Here is a 22,459-nt window from a genome sequence, read left to right on the forward strand (position 1 = left end):
CTGTTTAATAACATAACATTTCAGTACTGTATGCTTAGAAACACTCAAAATACTGCTTTGCAACTCTACATTTTTGTAATCGGGCTTTTCATGCAAATATATCCACTTATGCTTAACTTCAAAGAAGTGAATGTTTTCATTCACATGAATGATATAAATTAGTAATGAACCTAAGTTAAATGTGTGCATAAGTTTCTGTAGAATTGGGGCCTTACCTGTTAAACTGACTTCTTCTGCGTGGTAGCTTAGACCTGGTCTAAACTGGAAAGATTTTATACTTAATACAAACCAAAACTATATCCTTACAAATTCTTGTAGTTTGTGTTATTGAACTACAATTTATTTGCCTTGAAGTGACATACCTCTGTTTCAGAACAGGCCACACCACTATAAGATTGGTGTGAACAGATGCCAATTCCAGGTTCATTATACTGCTTTAGTAGCTTTTCCACATACACATTGCTTTAGTATCCTCCAGACCAGCTGTCTTCCTCCTGTTTAGATGTTGGGAAATGCCAATAGCATGTTTGCCGCAGACCCAGGTTTTGTAAAATTAGATTTCTGAAACTGACCACAGCCTCCATCCCCTGTATTTCCAACAAAGATTCTGGATGCTCTCTCTGTGAAGAGATACGTGATCAGATTTAGATTATGTTCCCAGTAGCTAAAAGATCGCTGGCACCACCCAGCACTAGATAGCTGAACAAATCTCCAGGAAAAAGTAACTCAAGGATGTGTATCAAAGTCAAGAAACCTGATGCAGATTTATTAAGAGCACCAAATACAAAAGCCTTCAGAAAAACATTCCTAGGACTTGTGTGCTGCATGGAGATGAACTGAATTTGGCAGAGAGGCTCTCTTGGAATAGTGAGCGTTGTGCCCAAACTAAAGCAGAAACACAGCTGGAAGCTACACAGGCACCTATGGACTTAACTAGAAGAGAAATTCCCTGGACAGACAAGACTATATTATGAAACATCAAATATGATGTCTCCCAGGAAAACAGATTGACAGTTCTGCAGAGGGAACCTCATTTGGTAAGTACAGAGAGACACGATGTTCTTATTTGTATTATTTTGTGCCGTTTCAAGTAAATTTGGAAGTGCCTCTTCCAGGTTGTGGATGTTGCCTTTATATCCTGTGGATGTTAGTGCAGCAGATTGTGGACAAGGCTGCTGCTGTGCTTCTCTAAGCTAAGCAGGCACTGCCTTTCTCATGGAACAGCCGAAATTATAACCAGGCTAGAACTATTAGTCTGTGAAGAAGCTTGTTCATACCAACTGTGTTAAATGCCTGCGGGTGCCAAGGACACTATATAGCCCTAATCCTAACACTGGTATATGCTAAATTTTCCTACTTTTCAGTTGCCTCTGCTTCACATTTGTGCTTTCTTAGCAGTTTATGAGGATACAACAGGATGGATTATCTTAATTGATACATGCCTTGCTTCAGGCAGCCTTAGTTTTGTGAAGTAAAAATGGAAAGGAAAAAATGAGACCAAAGCTGCTTAATGCCTTAAGGTTTTAAACTTCACGTATATATGAGTGTTAACATTTAAATATACTTGCCAGTTGAGGTTAAGGAGCTTTTCCTAAGTTTTGTATCTGTAAATGTTTGTAGTTGCAGGAGCTGTAAAAGGTTTCTAGCTTTCTACTTTTTTGCCTTGCTGTACGCTTCATTGTTAAAAAAAAAAAAAAAGGACATACATCATGCCTTCAAAATTCTGTTTATTTTGAAAATGGTTTTTGATTATCAGCTGGTGTCCGCAAGTAGCGTGCATGTTACAACGTCATGTAATTTTCCCCAAGCATCTGTTTGTAGTATTTCCTTTCCAAAAGCAGCTTTGATGCTATTGTATGAGCATATAGCACTGTCCATACCTTTCTCCGGTTATCCTCTTGCCTTTCTTTAACAGTACTTATCTGTTTTTTAAATATATGATTGTGGAAATATTAATTTCTCTGAATTTTTTTAGAATTAAAAAGAAATGCTGGCCTTTTCTATAAAAGCATATACTTATCCACAGTTTTGTTAAAGGGTACTGCTACAATATGGGACAACAGCTCAACTGGAATTAAAAAAAAAAACGTCTGACATTTGGGGCTATCTTGTCTGGGAAGAGAGTAAGGGATTGAAATTTGAGAGTTGGGCAGCAGGATTGAAAATATGAGGAACTAGTGCTTTATTAACACTTTCTAGTTTAATAATTGTTCCTTTGATTTCTCTGTTCTCCTAGCATCTTGTATGACACAGCCCACAGAGGAAGGGACGTTACTAATCGTTTGGTAACCCTGAGGAAAGAGAAGGCAGACATCCTTCTTCATCTTTTAGCCTTGTGAAGGGATTCCAGCGGCAGGCAAAGTGCCCAAAGAAAGGAAGAGTTTGTGTTGCAAGACAAGCTCAAGAGCAGAGGCGTGTGTGACATGCTGAGAAATTGTCAAGGGATCAAATGGAGAAGTTGGAAAGAGAAAGGGACGTAAAGGAAAAGACCGTTGGACATGATGCAAAAGCTGCTAAACGTGCTGGAGAACTTTGTTGCACTTTGCTCATGTGTAACATCCTAGAGCAATCCAGTCCTGTAGCCTTTCATTCTTCCAGCTGTAAGCCATAGGCAGTCCCTCCAGACATTCCTCCCCAAGTGGAGGGGAGCGCATATGGTCCAACTTGCACATTCCTGAACGCCATATAAAAATGTGTCCAGCCTCCACATTAGGTCTTTTGTCCCGTTTTAGTTCTTTCAGTTTGCACTATCCTGTTGTGCCAAAGCAGTCATTTTAGTTATACTCTGCACTTAACTGGAAAGAATTATTAAAAGTGTAGGTCTCCCTGATAATAGCCATTTGTAATAAAATTGAAGTACACAAACTGTATGTAATACATTGTATTCATTTCATTCATAGCACTATCATAAAGTTCCTTCTGTATCTTTGCTCGTAAAATATGAGCACAGAATTCCTGTGAACACACTTCCCCGGATGTTACAAATATATGAAAAGGGAGACATTAGCTGTTCAAAATATTCCCAAGTTATCTTTTTCAACTTCCATCTATTCTCTCAGATGTTGTGATGTTGGGCAAAGCTCAGCAAACTCATGAGGCAGATGTTATGGCAGGGTAAGTAACCCGTGGAGTGGGTGGTAAGGGGGCGCGTGATCAGACTTTGAATAGCACAGGGGCGGGTTGGACTCGATAGAAACTGAAAGTGTCTGCTTTGCTGGAGGCAGAACGCTGCTAGTAAGCAGGTTGGCAACATCTTGGCTTTTTGAAAAACAACATTTCCCAACATGCTTCATCTTCTAAATTTGAGGAAGGAAGGGGGACTGTCTGGTGCACCATTCTTGGAAACTTGCCAGTCCCTGCTTTAGAGCAGGCTCCAGCCTGTGATTAAACAGCTCTGCTTTCCTTTCTGTCTTCCAAATATTCACTGATCATTTCTGCCTCAGCCGAACATATTTCAATGTCTAGAAAAGCTTCTGAAAATCCAAGGAAATAAAGACACGGTCTTCCAGTATTGTATTTAGTACTACAACACCATTTAGATCCCCATGTGTTTAAGTGAGCAAAAGCTTTGTATTTTGTTGTGTAAAACAATGATGAAGTTTTCCCCTAAAAATTCTGACACCAGTCCTTTTCCAGATCACTCCATGTAAATGTTAGCAAACTTCCTACAATATCTAACTTGATATGCATTCTTGCTGAGCAGAAAAGGCCTGGTATCAGGATCTTTAGAAAAATGATCTTTAGTCTGTACAACAGGTGGGGGAACCCCTTTGCTCCCCAAAACTTTATTTGCAAAAACATGTTAGTGAACTGAAACCTGGTTTGGAGGACTAATGACAGCTGTGGGAGTTCTCTTGATAGCCCCTGGTTTATGAAGCTATCAGAAATTTTAGGAAAGCATTGCTAAGCTTTCATCTGGGCCCAAAGGCCAGTATAAATGCATGTTGTTGTGATAGTCCTGGCAATTGTTTTACACCTACAAGCCAACACGGATGAAAACAAGGTATCACGGTGTAGAAAAATGCACTAATCCATAAGAAGTTATGATTGCTTCAGATCTGTACCATGGTGCTTCTAGACTGGATGCTATAAGAATAACCTTCTCTAGCTTGGAATTACAAACTTGTATGCTATCCTTTTCTCCAAATCAGCATTTGATTTGGGGTTACTGGCTATTTCCAGGCTGCAGAGGTGGGGAAAGAAGAGAAAAAAAAAATTACTTTGTTTTCTGGCAATGTCTATGGACTACCACAATAATTAAACTAGAACATGTTTGGCCCCCAAAATTTACAGTTTACCTGCTTGCTAGTGTAGCTGAAATACCATTGTATCCCAGATCCTTAACAGACCTTACCTTGAAAATGGAAGTGCACTGTGATCTTCATTAACAGCAGGAACAAAAAACCAAAGCCAATCATACTCTGGTGTAAACAAAACAAAACCCTTTTTTGTACTCTGGTGTAAACAAAACAAAACAAAGCATTGGTGTAAACAAAACAAAACCCTTTTTCAAGCAGAAGTCTCCTTTAGCAAAAGTAACCTACGTTTTTGTAAATGTCCCAAGCATTTTAGCTTGCAGTAGGTTTGGCTTGGGTACAAGTATGCAGTCTGCCAGGTGAATAGTGTTGTACTACACTGAACCCTGTGGCTAAACTGGGATGCACTTGTTCAGGCTGGGAGGGGAACCAGGAAAATCTCAGTCCAGTAGAGATGCTGTCGTTTTGAAAGGGAAGTGGCACGCACTGTATAGCTGAAGCTAGATGAATGTGAATTTTCAGTTTAAATATTTGCCTAACTACAGCAAAATAAAAAAACTGAGCAAAAATCTTGGAGCCCAAACAAAACTCTTTTAAGAAAAATCTTTCCTGAGTAGACCAGCTCTTAGATATCTGAAACATCACCTTGGGGAGTTAAAGTAAATTCAGGAAAATCTGTATTAAAATGTTCTTTTGTATTTGTAAAGTGAACTAACTTTTATCATTGTAATTTCTGAGATCCAGTGGAGGTACTGTATATGATTTTATAAAATTGTTTATGTATAAGGTAGGATATGTGGGCATTTTTCTGAGTTACCTTCCTCTTTCCCATCGACCCAGTTTTGTAGAATAGTAAATCTGTGGACATGTTGGCACTTGCTGTGATTGGCAAAGGGTAAATCCTGACAAAACGTCTTTCTGTTTTGTCTTGACAAAAAGGGAGGCAGCAATGTGCTTATCCTAAATACGTGGTCCAAGGAAAACGCATGTTCTGTCATGCTGCCAGGAAAGGTTATAACATATTAAATCGAGATTTGACAACTCTATCAGCTTGTTGCCTGGGAAGGTGAAAATTGTTTGTTAAAGGAATTCCCACATCTAAGAGGCTGGAAGAACGTGCGCAAGATGAGGTTGTATAACCTCTCTACAGTAGGTCAGAATATTGACCTTACTTGTAGAGGGTCTCTTCTAGCTAGCAGGTTGGCTGTTACCTGCTCACAAAGGCTACAGGAGCAACAGAAATTTAGATCCTAGTATTTAAACTTCTGCTCCTTTAAGCCCCAGCCTGCTATACATGTATGCCACAGTAAACACTTCTTTGCAGCAATTGTGTTCTGGTCCTCTTGATTTATTTTTTTTTTTTTTTTTTTTGGGCAATATGTTTACATAGGCTACAGAACTAGTTTAGTAACTCACCTGGAATAGATGATGTCACATTTTCCCAAATGATGATGGCTGGTCCTTTTTGCTCCAGCGTCCCTTCTGCCCTCCTGGAGTAACTAAAATTTAGGAATATTATAAGAGTGGGCTTTTGGTAGCTAAGAGGATTGCTGCGTTCTTTGTGCTGCCGTGTTTCCATACATCAATATCTTGATGCAGATCAAGATACAGCTTTTGCTGCACACAGGCCAAGGCTGGTGGTCATCTCTTCTGAACTTGTGTTCTCAGTAGGCCATCTTGGCTAGTAAACCCCTTGTGTCTTTCTCTTCGCTAGTTACCTTTTTCAAGCAAAATTCCCATTTAGCAAAAACAACCTACCTTTTTGTAAATGTCCCAAGGACACCCGTTAATGAAATCCTGATTGTATAGATGGAGCACGTGGGTAACTGCTGATGATATTCCCATCTCTGGATTGTTTGGTGTCTAAAATCTAGCGATCCTCCCAATAATAGCTTAGAGACTCCAAAAAAAGGAGAATTCTTTATCGGCCTATAATTGTTTTCTAAAGATCTGAACTTCCCCCAGTTAAATTTAATGAGTAGAAAAAGCTATTCAAATTGTTTTCAAATATGGCATGACATAGCATGCTATCTGTACTAGCAACATGATGGGCATGATGACCTGTGACCAGAAATACAGAAGTATTTGCAGATTCCCTTAGCAGATGACCATTTATGACTCAAAGGAGGATGTAATTGAAACAGTATTTCTGCAATTTGGTTTTCTCTCCCTTGGCTTACTCATGATCACAGAAGATCTGATTGCTTCTGTTCTCGTCCTGTGGCAGAGCTCAAATGCTGTCTCACAATCTCTCCCAGTGCAATGATCTGATGTTTGTTGTTACACATTTCCCTTAATTTCATTATTACTGAGAACTCCCAGGAAGTTAGAGCAGGAGTTAGCTATCCCGACAATGACAGTACTGGCCTGGCTGAGACACTTTTTAGGCTTTTCTTCTGAAATCTTTCTGTGCAGCATCTGACACGCTTGCCTTAACATGGGAATAGAGCGCCTTAGAATGTCGACCAAGTCCTGCGCTTGTATCTGCGCAGTGTCCCATCTCCTGATGTGAGTTCTAGTTGCATGATTTCCTTACAAAAAAGTTCAGGAGTTCAAAACTTCCTCATCTTCAATAGAAAAGACTGTACCTGTAGGCACTTGGTAGCAATGAGTGAAATCTTTAGCTTATGTATACGTAAATCAGCTGCGTTTAAAAAATGTTTCTGAAACGCTGTTCAAGGCCCTTTCTCAGAGATTTGTCTGTTGGCACTTTCAGTTCATTGCTTCCCAGTATGTTCCCAATATTTATATGCTGTCATGTGACAATAGGTAACTTTTTAAAAAAAGTTAAGCAGGGCTGAACCCCGCAACCTATTCTTCCCACACACACACTTCCCAAACATAATTTTGTATTACAAGACTTACTAGGCTGTTACTTGAATTAATTCACAAGTGCTGTTTTGCCATTCTCAATTGTGAGACTGTTGGCCAGGAAGGAAAAGATGACAGGCACATAGGATACAGATAGCTCTGAGTTCTAGGGTCGGTGCCAAACCATATAAATTCTTCAAAGAAAGGCAGGGTAATAGTCTTTAAAGCAGACCCAGTTCTGAAAAAACATCAAGAGATGCTGTTGAAAACACTTGTTGCCCCTAAAGATCTTTGGAGAGGCCAAGGAGTGTTCACTTACAGGAGGTGGCACCAGGACCGATAGCAACTATATGTTGCTCTGTGTTTTATTTTTGAAGCCTCTCCCTGTGGGCATTGCCTTTGTGGGCACGGTAGCTAACCCGTGAGTAACTGAATGGCTGGAGGACTTGGCTCCTCTCTTAGGACTTGTGTTTACTGTAAATTCTTGTTGTCAGATACCATGTGTATTTTAACATAAAGTTTTCTTTGACAAAATTGGCAAATGGTTATCATTGACCTTTTGCCTTATATCCATTAAATTGAATCATTAGACTTAACAGTCATTGACCTTCCCTTGAGTAAGAGATAAATGGCAATTTATTGTACTTTAACAAAATAAATGGATAACCGACTTTCTCTATGTTTCTGACTGGCAACATTTGCATTTCTTCAGAAAACTTGTCTGTATAGTCTGAACGCTTATCTTTCAAGTCATATCTATTGCATTGCGTAAGTGTAGTACTGTAAATAGAATTTGAGGTGTTGCACTATGCGAAGTTATTTCTTAAAGGTTGAGGTTTAAGAGGCGATATGCTTTCTTTTAGTATCAATAATTCATATTATATTGGCCATAATATCAAATCAATTATGTTGCGTGACCAGTATGTAATTTTCAGTCTTTTCATTGAACAATAATCCCATCCATACAATTTGTTCTGTGACATCTTCTGACTGTAATGTTGATGTAAGATGTTAAGCATTTTAGTTCTCAATGGGTTGCCATTAAAAATAATGTATTGCCTTAACTCTGAAGTGAGGAAACCGCAGAGTATCTTGCTATCTGCAGTGCATGTTGGGCTACGTAAATTTTTCAGATCAGGATTTATTATTACTAGTTTGGTATTGTATGTTAGGATTTTTTGTTTTGTTTTAACTCAGAACACTTCACAGCTATGTGATTAGGTAGTTTGTGCAACAGAGTTGTTGCAATTGATCATAGGAGAGTAGAGATCGTTAATTATAAATTGTTTTTATGCAGGCCTTTAGATCAGTTTCTTTAATATATGTATTATTATAGTTGAAAAGGACTTACCACACCCACTATGCAGTGTTTGAAGCCATTTGTAGACCTAAATCCTCTTTTTCCTTGACTTTGTTTCTCAGACCACCAATTCTCCCTAGTCCTTCTCCTTCAAAATCCATTCCAATCCCACAGCCCCTCCGACCAGCAGATGAAGATCATCGGAATCAATTTGGGCAACGCGACCGATCCTCTTCAGCTCCCAATGTTCACATCAATACAATCGAGCCAGTCAATATTGATGTAAGTATTCACAATGTTTGGATAAGGAATAGGAGATTTGATGTTTCCCTTATGAATATCAGTGCATTAAATTTATCTTGTGTACACACGAGTGCTGTGTTTCTAAACTAATCATTGGTGGTCTGTCAGAATCTTCATAGATACCACGTCTGATATTTTTGCTATTAAGAGCTCTAAGAATGCAAATAACCCATTCTCCAAAAGCAGAAATTGCCTTTTGACAGTTCTGTCCTTTCATTTTCAAAGCAACATTCTGCCACAAACCACTGCTCTCTTTTTTGTCGTTAGTTCCAAGGCTCGTGCTGCTAGCTGTACCACAGCCTTAAGAATATGAAAGCCACTTTCACAAACCATTGCATGTGTTAAGCATATTTCTTCATATGCAAGATAGGGATTTTTAGTCTTTGTAATTCAATTAATATTTCTGGCATTGAAGAAAATTAAATTACTGCAGTAAGCTGAGTTCAGGTTTACTGAATGTTCCTTAGGATTTCAAGAGCCTGGTATATATTGTTCTGAACATTCTTTTGGAGTATTCAGAAACCGCCACACTTAATTTGTTTTCCACAATTTTGAAATTTCTGGATGCTGAATCATAAATAATAATAATAATGGTTGATAGTGAGTATAAGGCCAGCTACGACCTCTCAAAATGTTGGTCAAATCAACCTCTTTCTAATTTTGCTAACATGTACAGGTTGTATTTTGCCCTTAAGTCTGCTCCCTAGAAATGAATCATTTGTCAGGTGAGCAGTCTTGAAGTCTGCCTGGACAATGAGGTACAAAATGTGTTTTGCATGTGAGCTGAGTAACAGGTGAAATGTTAGTCGAGTATTAAGAGTGTGGCCGCATAGACATTTGCATATGTTATGTGGCAGTGATGCAGCTGAGAGGAAGGACCAGTTCTTTCTGCGGCAGTGCCCAATGTATAAAGCAATAAAATAATTGTGTAACCAAAAAAAAAAAAAAGCTTGATGATGAATATGGACATACAGAGGGAAACTGCTAGAATTTTCTGGTTTTCTTCCATTTAGAAAATCCTTAGTGTAGTTTGCTTTTCGTCTGGATATGCTGTAAAAGATACTCTCAGTTCATAGTGGATTGCGAGTGAAGGAAAGCTTTTGCAGTTATTTCTGAGAAGAACAGAGTGCGTCTGGCTATGCAAATAAGGTGCTTTGTTACAAGATAAAATGAAGCAGAACTCATTTGACTGGTGTACCTCAGTACAGGAAATTGGTGTCCCAGCTTCTGATATGACAGTTCAAATAATTTGTGCCACAAACACTGTAATGAGAATGTTTGGTTCGATATTTCTCCATGCATTTTGGCCAACTGTATGTTTAAATCAATATTTTCATGTCAGCATCTATTTTGGGTGGTGTACATTTCACTTTACTACTGATAGATGCTGTTTTAAAGCAACTAATTTTGAAGAGTTTAGTAGCTATAAATAGTCTTTGGAGTTGCTGCTATTAGTAAGCCAGGGTAGGAAACAACTTTTGTTTCACGGACAACAGAAGAGGTTATGAATTCTCAATTTGATCAATCTCAATTGATTCTGGAATGTAAATTAGAATACCTAAATTAAACACAATTTTTTATTTATTTATTTATTTATAGGACTTGATTAGAGACCAGGGTTTACGAGGAGAGGGAGGTAAGTAGTGTTTAAACTAGCTACCGTGCTATATTTAATTACACAACCTCTCTGTCCCTTCCCTTTGTTCTACTTCCTTCTAAAAAAACACAGGCACAAAGGAAAACATGACTAGAACAAAAAATGAATTTGCATTTGCTTGTCCATGAACTTTAATATTTGTCTGACAAAGGTTTGAGTCATTTGCCGGTCATTCTGGGAGCGGGGGAGACGGAAGGAGAAAACGTTTTGAAGTGGCATCTAGTTTTTTAGTTTTAAAATTATCTTGCACCATCACTTTTTTGCTCTCACACACACACACTCATTCCCTCACATGGCTGCACACAGATACGCTACAACTTCCCAACTCTCCCAATCTCAGAGATTTTTGTGCCTGTTGTTACCTTTCCACCCATGGAAACAACAGGGATTTTCACTGAAAACCATCAATATGGTAGGTTGACCTTCCATATGAACTGCTGCATCCTAAAGCAGCATGAAATACTCCGGTTCTTCTCCCCCTCTACCCCTGCTGAAGATGCTGCTTTGCTGTACTGCATGCCTGTGCTACTCTTGGAACAAGGTTGTTAGGACCTTACGCTAAAGCCAGGTCTTTTTGGTTTTCCTCCAGTAACACACAGCCCTAATTCACAGTTAAGTCAGAACTAGTGCCAGAAAATGTATTTTTCTTCACATGTTGTGCACGGGACTGTTAAGTTGCTTCTTCCACTGGCTGTCAAGTTCCTGAGAGGGCTTCTTATGTGCTCTGTTTATTCTTATGAATATAATAATAATAATATAGAAATAAAGAAATAGTAAGTAGGGCAGGCATATGACAGTTTTTTCCAACGCCAAATCATTAACACAGTTGTCTCCTACTAATTTTAACTTGCTTCCGCCATAAATAAAGTCTGAATTACCTTAGTGCAGTCTGTCCAGATCTCTAAGGTTTTGTATTGTGGGCTTTCACTGACTTTGTTTCTCCCATCCAAATCTGGTGGTTGGTAGGATGGTACCTACCTACTGCATTGTGTTTGATGGAGCCGTTTTTTCTCATGCCAGTGATAGAATGCTTTTTAAGAAGAAATTTCCTTTAATCCTGCAAGCTTACTAATTTAAAGTTGCCAGTTTTAGCTATTTTTGTATGTGTTGATAGGTGTGGCTCTCCACAGTTTTGCCCATTTTGTCCAGCATTTAAATGTTGTGCTATCATGTTGGTTTTAACTTTTGATCATAAGCTGTCTGCTTGGCATCTGAAAACAATTGGCTATTCCCAGTCCTGAAACAGTGTTATTAGTAATTGACGATTTTTTTTTTCCTTCAAAGTACAGAAGCAATCTATGAATAGGAGTCAAAGCATCCTAGTTATTTCCCATGACTTCTTTCATTTCTTCTATGTGTCTGTCTTTCTGTCTCTGCCTGCCCGTCTCTTTCTCTCTAACAGCCCCTTTGAACCAGCTGATGCGCTGTCTTCGGAAATACCAATCCCGGACTCCCAGTCCCCTCCTTCATTCTGTCCCCAGTGAAATAGTGTTTGATTTTGAGCCTGGCCCAGTGTTCAGAGGTAGTTGGGCTCTTCTTTCTTGTTTTCACCCAAACAAAATAAGTAAAACCACAGATGCTGTTTGTGCCTCACCCTCACACCGTGTGTATGTAAGTGTGTGAGTTTATCAAAACACCTCTGTTTTTTGCTTGGCCTGGCTGGAATGCTTTGAATGTGCTTTTCACACATACTCACTTTCACCTTTACACGCTTAAAAATGACTATAAATAAAGCCTGACTTAAATCTTCAAAAGCAAGGAATTTCACAGTTGAGGTTTTAACGTGGACCTTAACATAACTTTTCTAAGCGAAGGTCCTTGGATTGCATTGCAGTGATTTTAAAGACAAAGCGATGCCCTTAACTTAGAATTTCCTTGACTGTTCAGTTTAAGTCAGTTCAGTGCTTTAACAGTTTTCTATATTTAATGTTCTTTGTTCTGAAAAGTAATCTAGGAAATCAAATGTGAATTGCAAACATTTCCATTGATACCTTGTTAGGTCTCAAGCTTTTCAAGTAACGTGTCATGTCAACTTTCAATGAATATGTCATTTTGAGTGTGTGCTATTGGTACCACATTGGGGCCCTAGATGGTTTAGACCATGTAGGTTTTATTTAGTTAGTAAATTTCCAGTGAAACAGTATTTGTTTGTGTCCTATACCAGTAAAATAAGACTGTTCCATTTTCATGTCATTGACTCTGGGGGTAACTCAGGCCTAAAGCTGTCAATGGATCTGTTGTATTGCACAAAATCCCCCCAAAACTCTGTGGGATTTCATATGCTGGAGAAACCAACTACTGAGTAATAGCATGAAATGTAAATATTTATGTCTATACACATACATGTAGAAATGGGTAGTTCAGTGCATGTAGCGTGGTTTTCAAATGCTACCATCTTGGCTGTTTCAAAGACTTTTGTTTCAGAATATATCAAGAGCAGTTCACCTTATGAACTTGTAAAGGTTTTCCAGAAGTCTTTGTAAGAAGACAGGTGTTCCCAACAAGCAAACTGGCTACAGAATGGAATGCGTTATGTACAGCTTCGCAGTCCAAGCTAATGACTTAAGCCAACATTATCTGAAGTATTCTATTCCAATAACTTGGAAAACAGGCCATCTGGTATTATTATGAACAGATTAACGGTAATGTCCTACCATGTGCTGTAAGCATTTTTGGTGAAGGGTGAATATTGTGCTAGTGTTTCTATATCGTGGTATTAAAATTTAAGTAGGAGACTCAGTTACTTCTAAAGAAAACACATTTTAGTAGAGCTTTGCTATTACAGACTAAGTCTGTAACCCAGTAAATTTTTGGAAAATCGCTCATGTTCTGGGAACATCATGCATTTAATTCAATATACGTGTGACTTCAGACAAATAACATAATAAATAAATGACAGTATTGTGGCTATAACATGAATATGAACAGAAGTCCATCCTTAAGGTCACTGGCTTCCAGCTGCTTGTAAATGTAGTTAGGATACCCAATATGCATCATTATTGTTGCTTTAGCACGTGGGACAAAGTTTATGGATGCTGTGTCCCATTTTTGATATGTTGGTATGTCATTATTTTGTGCTTCCACTTCTAAATGTATGGATTTTAGCTCAGTGAGGACAGGCAGTCATGGATATATATAGTCTGATAAATTAGCACACACCGAGTGACTGAATTCGAGCAACAGTTTTAAAAGTCACAAAGTCAATTTTTTAACTCAATTTGGCATTAGGAGATGCTTTTTTGGTAAGAAGGGGGCTTCTGAAGGAATACGAGGAGGTGTCTTATCTTCTGCCACTTCCCAGAGCACTGACATGAGAGAAGGCGTTGGAATGTTGGAGGTCTTGTACAATGACATACATTGTTTAGCAGAGCAGCATGAATTTAATTAACAGTTGACCCTATTTCATGTCCTTTGCATTGGGAGGGTCATCATAACCTTGTTACGAATAATTATGGTGTATTTTAAAAAGCAGTGTCTAGTTGAAGTGCTCTATTTGTAAAGAGCCATTGGGGCTCTGAAACACAGCTCTGTTAGTGACAGTTTCCTGCATCAATTTGTTCAGATAACATATAGGCTACAGATAAACTGTTCTTTTTGTATTTAATAGAATATGCTTCAAATAGCTAACTAACTTGTTCTTTTTTTTTTTGTTAGACTTCCTGCAGTCTAATACTGACTTTTAAAGAAGAGCTTTCTGCTAACAGATAGCTTTAAAACAGCCAAATGGTTTTCAGGTGGCACTTGGAGACTTCAACTAGAAAACATTTCAATTTTTTGCATTTAGTCTGTTTTGATTCCAAAGTACAGTATTTCAGCTATTTATTAGGTCCCTAAAAGGTGAGCTACAAGAAATCTGAGGGGTAGCTACTGCTAACTAAAATGCTACTACTTTTCTTCTTCAAGAAACTGGTGGAATTAAAAAATACTTTTAAATTTTTTTTTTCTATTTAAGGAAATATATATATAAAAAAAAAAATTCCTTCTGGTAATTCAGGAACAAGAGACTGGGAACTATCTGGTATACAGGAATGTTTGCGATAGACTTGTCTCTTCCTAAAATCTAAGACTTGAGCGCTAATCTAATATTAGGACAATATTCCTAGTATATATTGTCCCCTCTTAACATTTACATTGATGTTTGGAGATACTGCATTTTAAACACAGTTCTCGCACTTAATATCGATACATTCTTGTAAGCTGGCTTCTTACAGATAAAATTATCCTGTTTCTGAAATTTAGGTTCAACTGCAGGTTTGTCTGCAACACCTCCTGCCTCTTTGCCTGGGTCACTCACCAATGTGAAAGCGTTACAGAAATCACCAGGACCCCAACGGGAAAGGAAATCATCCTCATCCTCAGAAGACAGAAATAGAATGGTAAGGGAAAGATCAGCTATTTTCACTCCTAGTATGGTGTATTCATAGTATAGAAGTACTACACAACCATGTTCCTCTCAGTTTTCTTTCATCAAAGCCTTCTGAATTATTTTGAAGATGAGTATGGTAATGATCAAGCACTTTAAACCAATGAATAATGGAATATTGAAATGGTGGGACTGATTTCTAAATCATTTAAATAATTGACTATACTCACTTTTACTCCATTGCACACAAATGTCTCGGTGTGCTTCATATTATAATGCCAATTTCTTTTCAAATAACAGCTTAACTTTTCCCACCTTGATTCATGAACTTGGAAAGTTCTCTAGTGATTCTCAAATGTAAAAACACATTAAAATGTCTGCTTTTTTTTAATTCACAATTTAGCATTGTGATTGACTAAGAACTGAAAACATTAAAATGTCTGCTTTTTTTTTTTAAATTCACAATTTGGCATTGAAGAAGAATTGAAAAATAAATGAGACTTTCTTTTTGATGAGACTTTCTTAATATTTACTGGTTTTAACACTGCCAGAAACTCGTGGCAAATATTTCATGCCAGGAAATAATTTAGTGTACCCATGTGCTGAAGTTTTACGCATGGCTGGCTTGAAAAGTCAAATACAATATCTGAAAAAGAAACTTCTTTTAGGATTTTAATGATATGAAATGCTGATACCAAATCTTTAACAAAGGAGCTGATTTCACAGACATTAATGCACTTGCTCTCTTCCTTTTTATTGTTTATCTGTATATACAAAGAAAACCCTTGGTCGACGGGATTCAAGTGATGATTGGGAGATACCAGATGGACAGATCACAGTTGGACAAAGGATAGGATCTGGATCATTTGGAACAGTCTACAAAGGAAAGTGGCATGGTACGTGGCCGGCGCGGCAAACAGTTATCCTTAAGCAAGTAACATTGCCTGCTGGGGGCCACCCAGCTGGAAAGCAGCTTTGCAGAAAAGCGCCTGGGAATTCTGGTGGACGCCAAGTTGAACGTGTGCCAGCAGTGTGCCCTTGCGGCAACGAAGGCTAATGGTGTCCTGGGCTGCATTAGGCAAAGCATTGCCAGCACGTTGAGGGAGGTGATCCTTCCCCTTAGCACTGGTGAAGCCACACGGGGAGTGCTGGGTCCAATTCTGCGCTCCTCAGTACAAGGGAGACATGGACATATGGGGGAGAGTATGTTGAACGGCCATAAAGGTGACTTTTAAATTAATAAGTAGTGCGCTAAATAGGTAACATTAGAACTTCACAGTGTGTAGAAACTCAGCTCTTGCACGTTCTTCAGAATTAAGTAATCATTAGGGTAAAGATGAACATAGTAACTTGGAAGGCTGAAGTATTCATCTTGATGAATGCGGATTTCAAATGTGTATTTGGAAAGTTTTGACTTGGCTAGGATTTCTCAGAGTAAAATAAGAACAGTCTTTATACATTTTACAGAATATTTACTTATTTTAATATTGTAGTGTTTTGTTTCACGAAAGCTAGAAAATAGGTTATCTCAGTATTTCTGTTGCTCTGTATAGCATTTTCTCAATAGAGGAATAGGTATCAATGGCACTTATTAAAAATTGCTATTTTAAAGGTGATGTGGCAGTGAAAATGTTGAATGTTACGGCACCCACACCTCAACAATTACAGGCTTTCAAAAATGAAGTAGGAGTGCTCAGGTAAGAATATTTTTAATGGCATAAAATAATGTGTGTAGATCTATTCTTCATTAATCATTGAATTTTAGATTTCCATTAGAACACATTGGTCTTATTCCTCCATGATGATACTTTGGGCAGAAAATATAACTTGCCATTTGAAAATAGTTCTTTGTAACCACTGCTAGTTCTTCCTTTCCCTGTATGTGTTTGTCTATACACCTATGTTGTGACTATATGTATGTCCAAACACTCGAGACAGGACTGGTTTTTTGCTACTGTACTACCTCCAGGGCACAGGCAAGCCTAAGTGTGAAATGTAGGCCTTTCTTTCCTCTCATCCATGTTTTGAGATTGAAGGAGAGCATTGATTGTTCGTTTTGAGCTACAGCACTGGCCCATATTATCCCTTGTTTAATAGTTTCTGTTCGGTAGCGTTGACTTTTCTTTGAGGGGTTTTTTAATGTATTTTTCATGAAGTCATGAAGTCACTTCTTTATTTTCTTTTCTCATGTCTACTGCTTGTACTTTCTCAGAGGAAGTATATGTCTTGGGTTCAGCTCTTAAAAGAGGATCCATCAACACAATACAATAGACTATTTATTGGGGAAGACCATGAGCATCCAAGTATAATCTTGAGCAGTCTTGAGCATAATTCTGTTTTAAGAAACAAAATAGAAAGAAGCTTTTTGCCTCTGGAAAACTGATGTGTTGAGCTGGGTGCCTGTGCTGGAGGAACATCCCCAGTAAGCTACACGGTGAAAAGGGGATGGTCAGCCTTTTTCCCTAGGAAATATCACTTCTGAATACACTTAAGCCCATTCTCGTGGAAGTGGAGGCTTTCTGTGGTATGCTACTTTGGATATCTCTGCATACTTTTGACATACCTGCTCAGGAGACCTTAATGAAATCAAAACTCTTGTGCTTCATGCCTAGTCCAGATTTCTGCTGGCAGTCCCATAGATGGATTCCAGCCTTTCTCTGTGGTTGATCGTTTCAGCACTTACAGTAAATAGTCAGTTGTCCTATCCTTTGACCCAGAGAAGCCAGATTTACCTGTAGTTGTGCCTTTTCCATTGTCTTCATCATTACTTTCTTAGCTTTGAAGTAGGATTTGCAAGAAACCACTTATTTTTTGTTCACTCAGCAGTTACTCTCAGCATCACTTGACAAATCCTTGAACCTGAAAAAGGCACAGTCACGTAGTGTAGAAATGTCTGCATCGCTGAGAGGACAGAGTGATTCACACTCTAGGCTCCCATTTTTTCAATATAAGAAAACCTAAAGAGCTCTGCCATCTTCAGCAGCAGCGTAGATTTAAGAAGCTACCACAGGTTTTGAGCTTGGTCTGTCAGGTTTCATCAACAGTGAGCTGACTGCCTTCGGGACCAAGCTGTGTTGGAAGATTGCCTTTGTTTTTCCTCAGCCCCTGGAAAGCTAAGAAATACTCCAGAATTCTTAGGTGCTTCATCTTCACAATATCTCATTGTATGTTTGGAGGTTTCTAGTTCTTCATGTCCGTTTGATGATAATAAGAATGTGGTTGACTTTTCCTGGAGGGTGAGGAGAATCTTTCAGATTTCACAGTGTATCAGTAGATTCTTTCAGGCCTTGAATCTACTGGGGTATCTACTGAGATAATCCTCTCTGCATTGTTCGTTGTGAAGTTCTTCTGTCTGGTGTTGCTCCGTCTTTGAACTAGGTTTGATTTAATCTGGCCAAATCTCTGTGGTGAACTCCAGTCTCTCCCAGTGCTGCTTGGAAACAAGTTCACATCATAACCTTACTGAGGTACAGTTTTCAAACCAGTTTCCATCCTTTCTTGTATGCCGACTCCACAGAGAGCACAAAATTCTTGTCAAATAAAGCACCAAGAAAAACTGAAGCTTTGTCAAGGAAGTGTGTTGATGGTTTCTGAATGAGAGTTGTCCTTCCTGGAAGCCTCTGAGACTGGAATTTCATTTTGGATGTCCTCCTTATGGGCAGCAACATCTCATAGCTGGACTGGGGTTACACAAAAGCAGACCTGCCTGCAAACCATCACTGTTCCATGGGGACGTAGTCGTAACTTCATCTTCCAAGCAGTCCTGTACCGGGTTGCTTGCAAAAGCAAGAGGAATCGGTGCCTACCACAGAATAGCTATTCCATGTCATGATAAGAAAGGCTAAATGCTGGTATAATTAATTAAACTGAATCTAGCAACAGGTTATCATGTTATCTTAGTAAAAGTTGAGATTGACCCAACAGCTTCTGTTTGGAAGTATATATTTAGACAGTGATACATTTGCCTGGGTTTCTCCTGATTCCTGATCCGCCTGATCTTTTTTTCAACAGGAAAACACGGCATGTGAATATCTTGCTATTCATGGGTTATTCAACAAAACCCCAGTTGGCTATTGTTACACAATGGTGTGAGGGGTCCAGTTTATATCACCATCTACACATCATTGAGACCAAATTTGAAATGATCAAACTCATTGATATTGCACGACAGACTGCACAAGGCATGGAGTAAGTATCGTATTAGTTGTTTGCAGATGAGCACTGGGGCAGTGTTTACTTATCCCCTTCACACTCTGACTGACGGCCAGCTATCAGCTCGCTTTGCCAAGCCCAGGGTCCTGTGTTGATGAGCAAAGCATTTGGTGAAGTGTTTATTATTTTGATTAGGAAAATAGACTTTGTGTTCTTTTTTAGGAACATAGGGAAATACAAATCATCAAGGAAATATAATCTTAGGCAGTAGAATGAAGATAATTACAATGCAGCTAAACTTTCAATCTTGTGAGCAAAGATTTCTATTCCAGGTTCTGTGATCTTCACAGTGCAGATAGTCTTATGGTAGGAGGTAAAACATAGTTTAAAAAGAAACACCCTGTGAACAAAAGGACGGAATCCTGTAAGATAATGTAGAAGGCAGACAGCCCTGTTAGCAAAAAGAATCGATTTTTTTTCTCCTTTTCTTGTAAGTATTGTAGCTCTCTAAATAATAGATTTCAACATTTGAAGAAAACATACCTATTTTGTTCTAAGGACTGTAAGTAATCCTTACTCCCATGGAGGGCAATTGAGTGAGTTAGAATTTACAAAACTAGCCCAATATTGTGTGTCAAAATCAGAACACTGATGTAGGATCAGAGAAATTACCCTCCAGCTGGAAAACCACTATGATGATTGCAGTTATTTGTGCCATTTTTCTACTAAGTATTCTATTACATTTTCAGTCAAGAGACAGGGAGGGAGGTGTTTGCAGCAACCAGCCTCAGCCTTCTGTTTGCCTGCTCATCTCCCCAGGCTCCCTCTGTAGGTAGTGGAGATGCAGAAGCTGTTTTATGAGCATGATTCAAAGCAGAGACATAAATTGGGGCTTTTCCAGCAGGTTTGTGCCAATCTCATTGACTAAACAAAGAGCCATGGGAGACTACTTCCTAATTTAGGCTGTATCTATGCTGTGGGGCAAGTACTCCCCTCTGTGTTCCATGCAATCTATTTATCCAGTCTGAAATCAGGGGATCTTTTTTCCAGTCCCATACTAAAAAAGCAGTCAGTATACTTGAGTACACGCAGAGACTGGAAAGCACATTTAGCTCCCGCAATTTAGAAACACGTTACCTAAAGCTGTGACTAGCCCACAAAGTGTCTTGACAGTCACCGTTAAGGCTGGGAGGCAGAACCTTCAGCACTCAATGGCATGTCAAAAACTACTGAAGTTCTTTCATTTTTATTCTGAATATTGAGTTAGAACTGGAAAGCAGAAGTTGGTGCGTAATTGTTATTTTGTTCTTCAGTAGCATCAGGTTTGAGCTGGAAATCTAAGCTTTATTTTATTTTTGGTTTTTTTTTCCTGTGACTTGCAGGAACTGTAACGGGTAACTGAAGTTTTACCACCTTGATAAATATGTGCAGTTTGAATATTTACAGAATATGTGCTTTAGTAATACAGTGAATTTTGAGTTGTTCATTAATGAAATATCATTTAACCTACCTAATCTACGATGTTCCTTTTCAGTTATTTGCATGCCAAGTCAATCATCCACAGAGACCTCAAGAGTAATAGTATCCTTTCCCAGAGATGTGATTGTGGAATGTGACAGCATTCCTGGTTGGGGCTTTTTTCTGCCAGCACTGAACTTACTGATGTGAAAAGCTGTTCATGTGTGAATATTTGCTGAGTTGAAATTTCATTGAGAAGGGGCAATATCACTGGTAGCAAAGTAGGGAACACTTACTATGCCTATTGCAATAACATAGCAAGTTGTGTTGTGGTATCACAAAGATTTTTGCATCGTTTGGTTTCTACATGTAATGAAAGATTATGTCAGTTCACTCGGGGAATATTTTCTTCATCTTATACTTGGCATTTCAAGAAAGCCACCTGGGCCATGGTCTGTTCAGCACTGGCCCAGTCATTTTTTATGTAGCCCTTCAGTACCATAATTCACTAGGCTGGCTGCTTAGAATCTATATTACGAGAAAACCTTCTTCTGCGGTGCTAGATAATTAAAACTGTTACGTTTAATGTTTTAAATTTGTAGCTGTTTATTGTTCTTGTAGGACAGGACCGGTACCTCTTGTTTGTTTTCCCTTAACATTTTCCCCTTAGATATTTTTCTTCATGAAGACCTCACAGTAAAAATAGGTGATTTTGGTCTAGCTACAGTGAAATCACGATGGAGCGGATCCCATCAGTTTGAACAGTTGTCTGGATCCATTCTATGGATGGTAAGCAAGGGGGAAGTAGTGTGTTTGTTTCAAGAAATTTAATTGCCTTTGGCCAAAGTTTCTAAGACTCTTCCTCCGGCACGCTTTCATACACAAGCTGGCTTAAGCTGGAAAAGACAAGCAGTAATATGAAGTACTAAATGAATGCTTTTCAGTTCTTCCTCAAGCATGTGTTTTCCAGTAGTCAGGAAAAAACCTTTAGTGTCTTTGTCCCTTATTCTGAGATTTAAACTGAAAAGAAAATGGTGGCTAAGGAAAAAGTGTGTGTTTAATCCAGAGTTGAGGAGAAGGTGAGAAAAGCCATGGAAAACATTCTGCAAAGGAGCAGAGGAACTAGCTCAGCCAAAAGGAAGATGCTGTTAAGTTTTAAGGATCGGTTACTCTCAAGAGGTCATACTAGTCACTTAAGTCTTAATAAGTATAGTTACAGCCTCCTGTGCAACTCTGCTTTCTCCTTTTCTCTCTGAAAAAAATGAAGGCTCTCTTAGTTGGCATTATTTTCAGTGTTGTTATAATTCTAGTTTCCAAATAGCTTCTCGGCCTGGACAAGGTCACTCTGTTTTGTTGTAGAGGAATAATCACCTAGCTAAAAAGAACCAATGGATTTGGAGATTCATGTCAACATCCATTCTATATTAGGACCCAGTAACATCTGAAGGCAAGAGTGGGCCTTGCACCTGTTATACTCTGGACAAGTCCGTGTTTTGTTTCTGGTGTGTGAGGCCTGATGTGGTGAAAGAAAAACTAATTCTTTCCTTTTATGGTACAGGCACCAGAAGTTATCAGGATGCAAGATAAAAACCCATATAGCTTTCAGTCGGATGTGTATGCGTTTGGGATTGTTCTTTATGAATTGATGACTGGACAGTTACCATACTCAAACATCAACAACAGGGACCAGGTAAGGGAAGGGCTTGACTTCAGTCAGCTGTGGCCTGAAACCAAGATTGATTCAGCCTTGTGAAGTCCGCATTCTGATGGTTTTTGTGTGTTTGATTTGTGTTTCTGATTCTGATGTTACAAGATGTCATTTCTGCATTTTCTAGATCTGCCTCAGCTACGTAGCACCAATTTACTTACTTCTTTGAGATGTTTTGATTGTTCTTTTTTACTTCAAGTATAGATTTTCAGCTTCTGATCTGGTTGCCAGGATACTTATTAGGGAGAGAGCAGGTTACTTAATAGTAATCTAGTTTAGAACAGTTCTGCAAAGGCGAAATGATCCTCCATATGTTCATTTATTCCTCTCTCCTCCCCCGGCCCCCCCCCTTGCATTGAATAATAGTTCAGCAACAGGATTGACAAAATGGAACGGTAATCATCTCGCTGAATGTTTTATATTCATTTCAATCTTGAGAAATGCATGCACC

The 22,459-nt window shown here is 38.7% G+C and overlaps 1 protein-coding gene across 2 annotated transcripts in view; it reads left to right on the forward strand.

Moving 5' to 3' along the window:
* The window catches only part of BRAF (B-Raf proto-oncogene, serine/threonine kinase), a 64,164-nt gene that overhangs the window by 31,133 nt on the left and 10,572 nt on the right, over positions 1-22,459 (forward strand). The window contains exons 7-16 of one of the 2 annotated variants that reach the window (XM_009887395.1): positions 8,490-8,649; positions 10,270-10,306; positions 11,730-11,849; positions 14,567-14,703; positions 15,469-15,586; positions 16,303-16,387; positions 18,702-18,878; positions 20,377-20,423; positions 20,971-21,089; positions 21,859-21,990. In XM_009887395.1, coding sequence (XP_009885697.1) covers positions 8,490-8,649; positions 10,270-10,306; positions 11,730-11,849; positions 14,567-14,703; positions 15,469-15,586; positions 16,303-16,387; positions 18,702-18,878; positions 20,377-20,423; positions 20,971-21,089; positions 21,859-21,990 — 1,132 coding nt within the window. The remainder of the gene's footprint in view (positions 1-8,489; positions 8,650-10,269; positions 10,307-11,729; positions 11,850-14,566; positions 14,704-15,468; positions 15,587-16,302; positions 16,388-18,701; positions 18,879-20,376; positions 20,424-20,970; positions 21,090-21,858; positions 21,991-22,459) is intronic. The other variant, XM_009887396.1, reaches the window with a different exon arrangement.

Source organism: Charadrius vociferus, unplaced genomic scaffold (assembly GCF_000708025.1).
Source record: "Charadrius vociferus isolate BGI_N301 unplaced genomic scaffold, ASM70802v2 scaffold196, whole genome shotgun sequence".
Lineage (NCBI taxonomy): Eukaryota > Metazoa > Chordata > Aves > Charadriiformes > Charadriidae > Charadrius > Charadrius vociferus.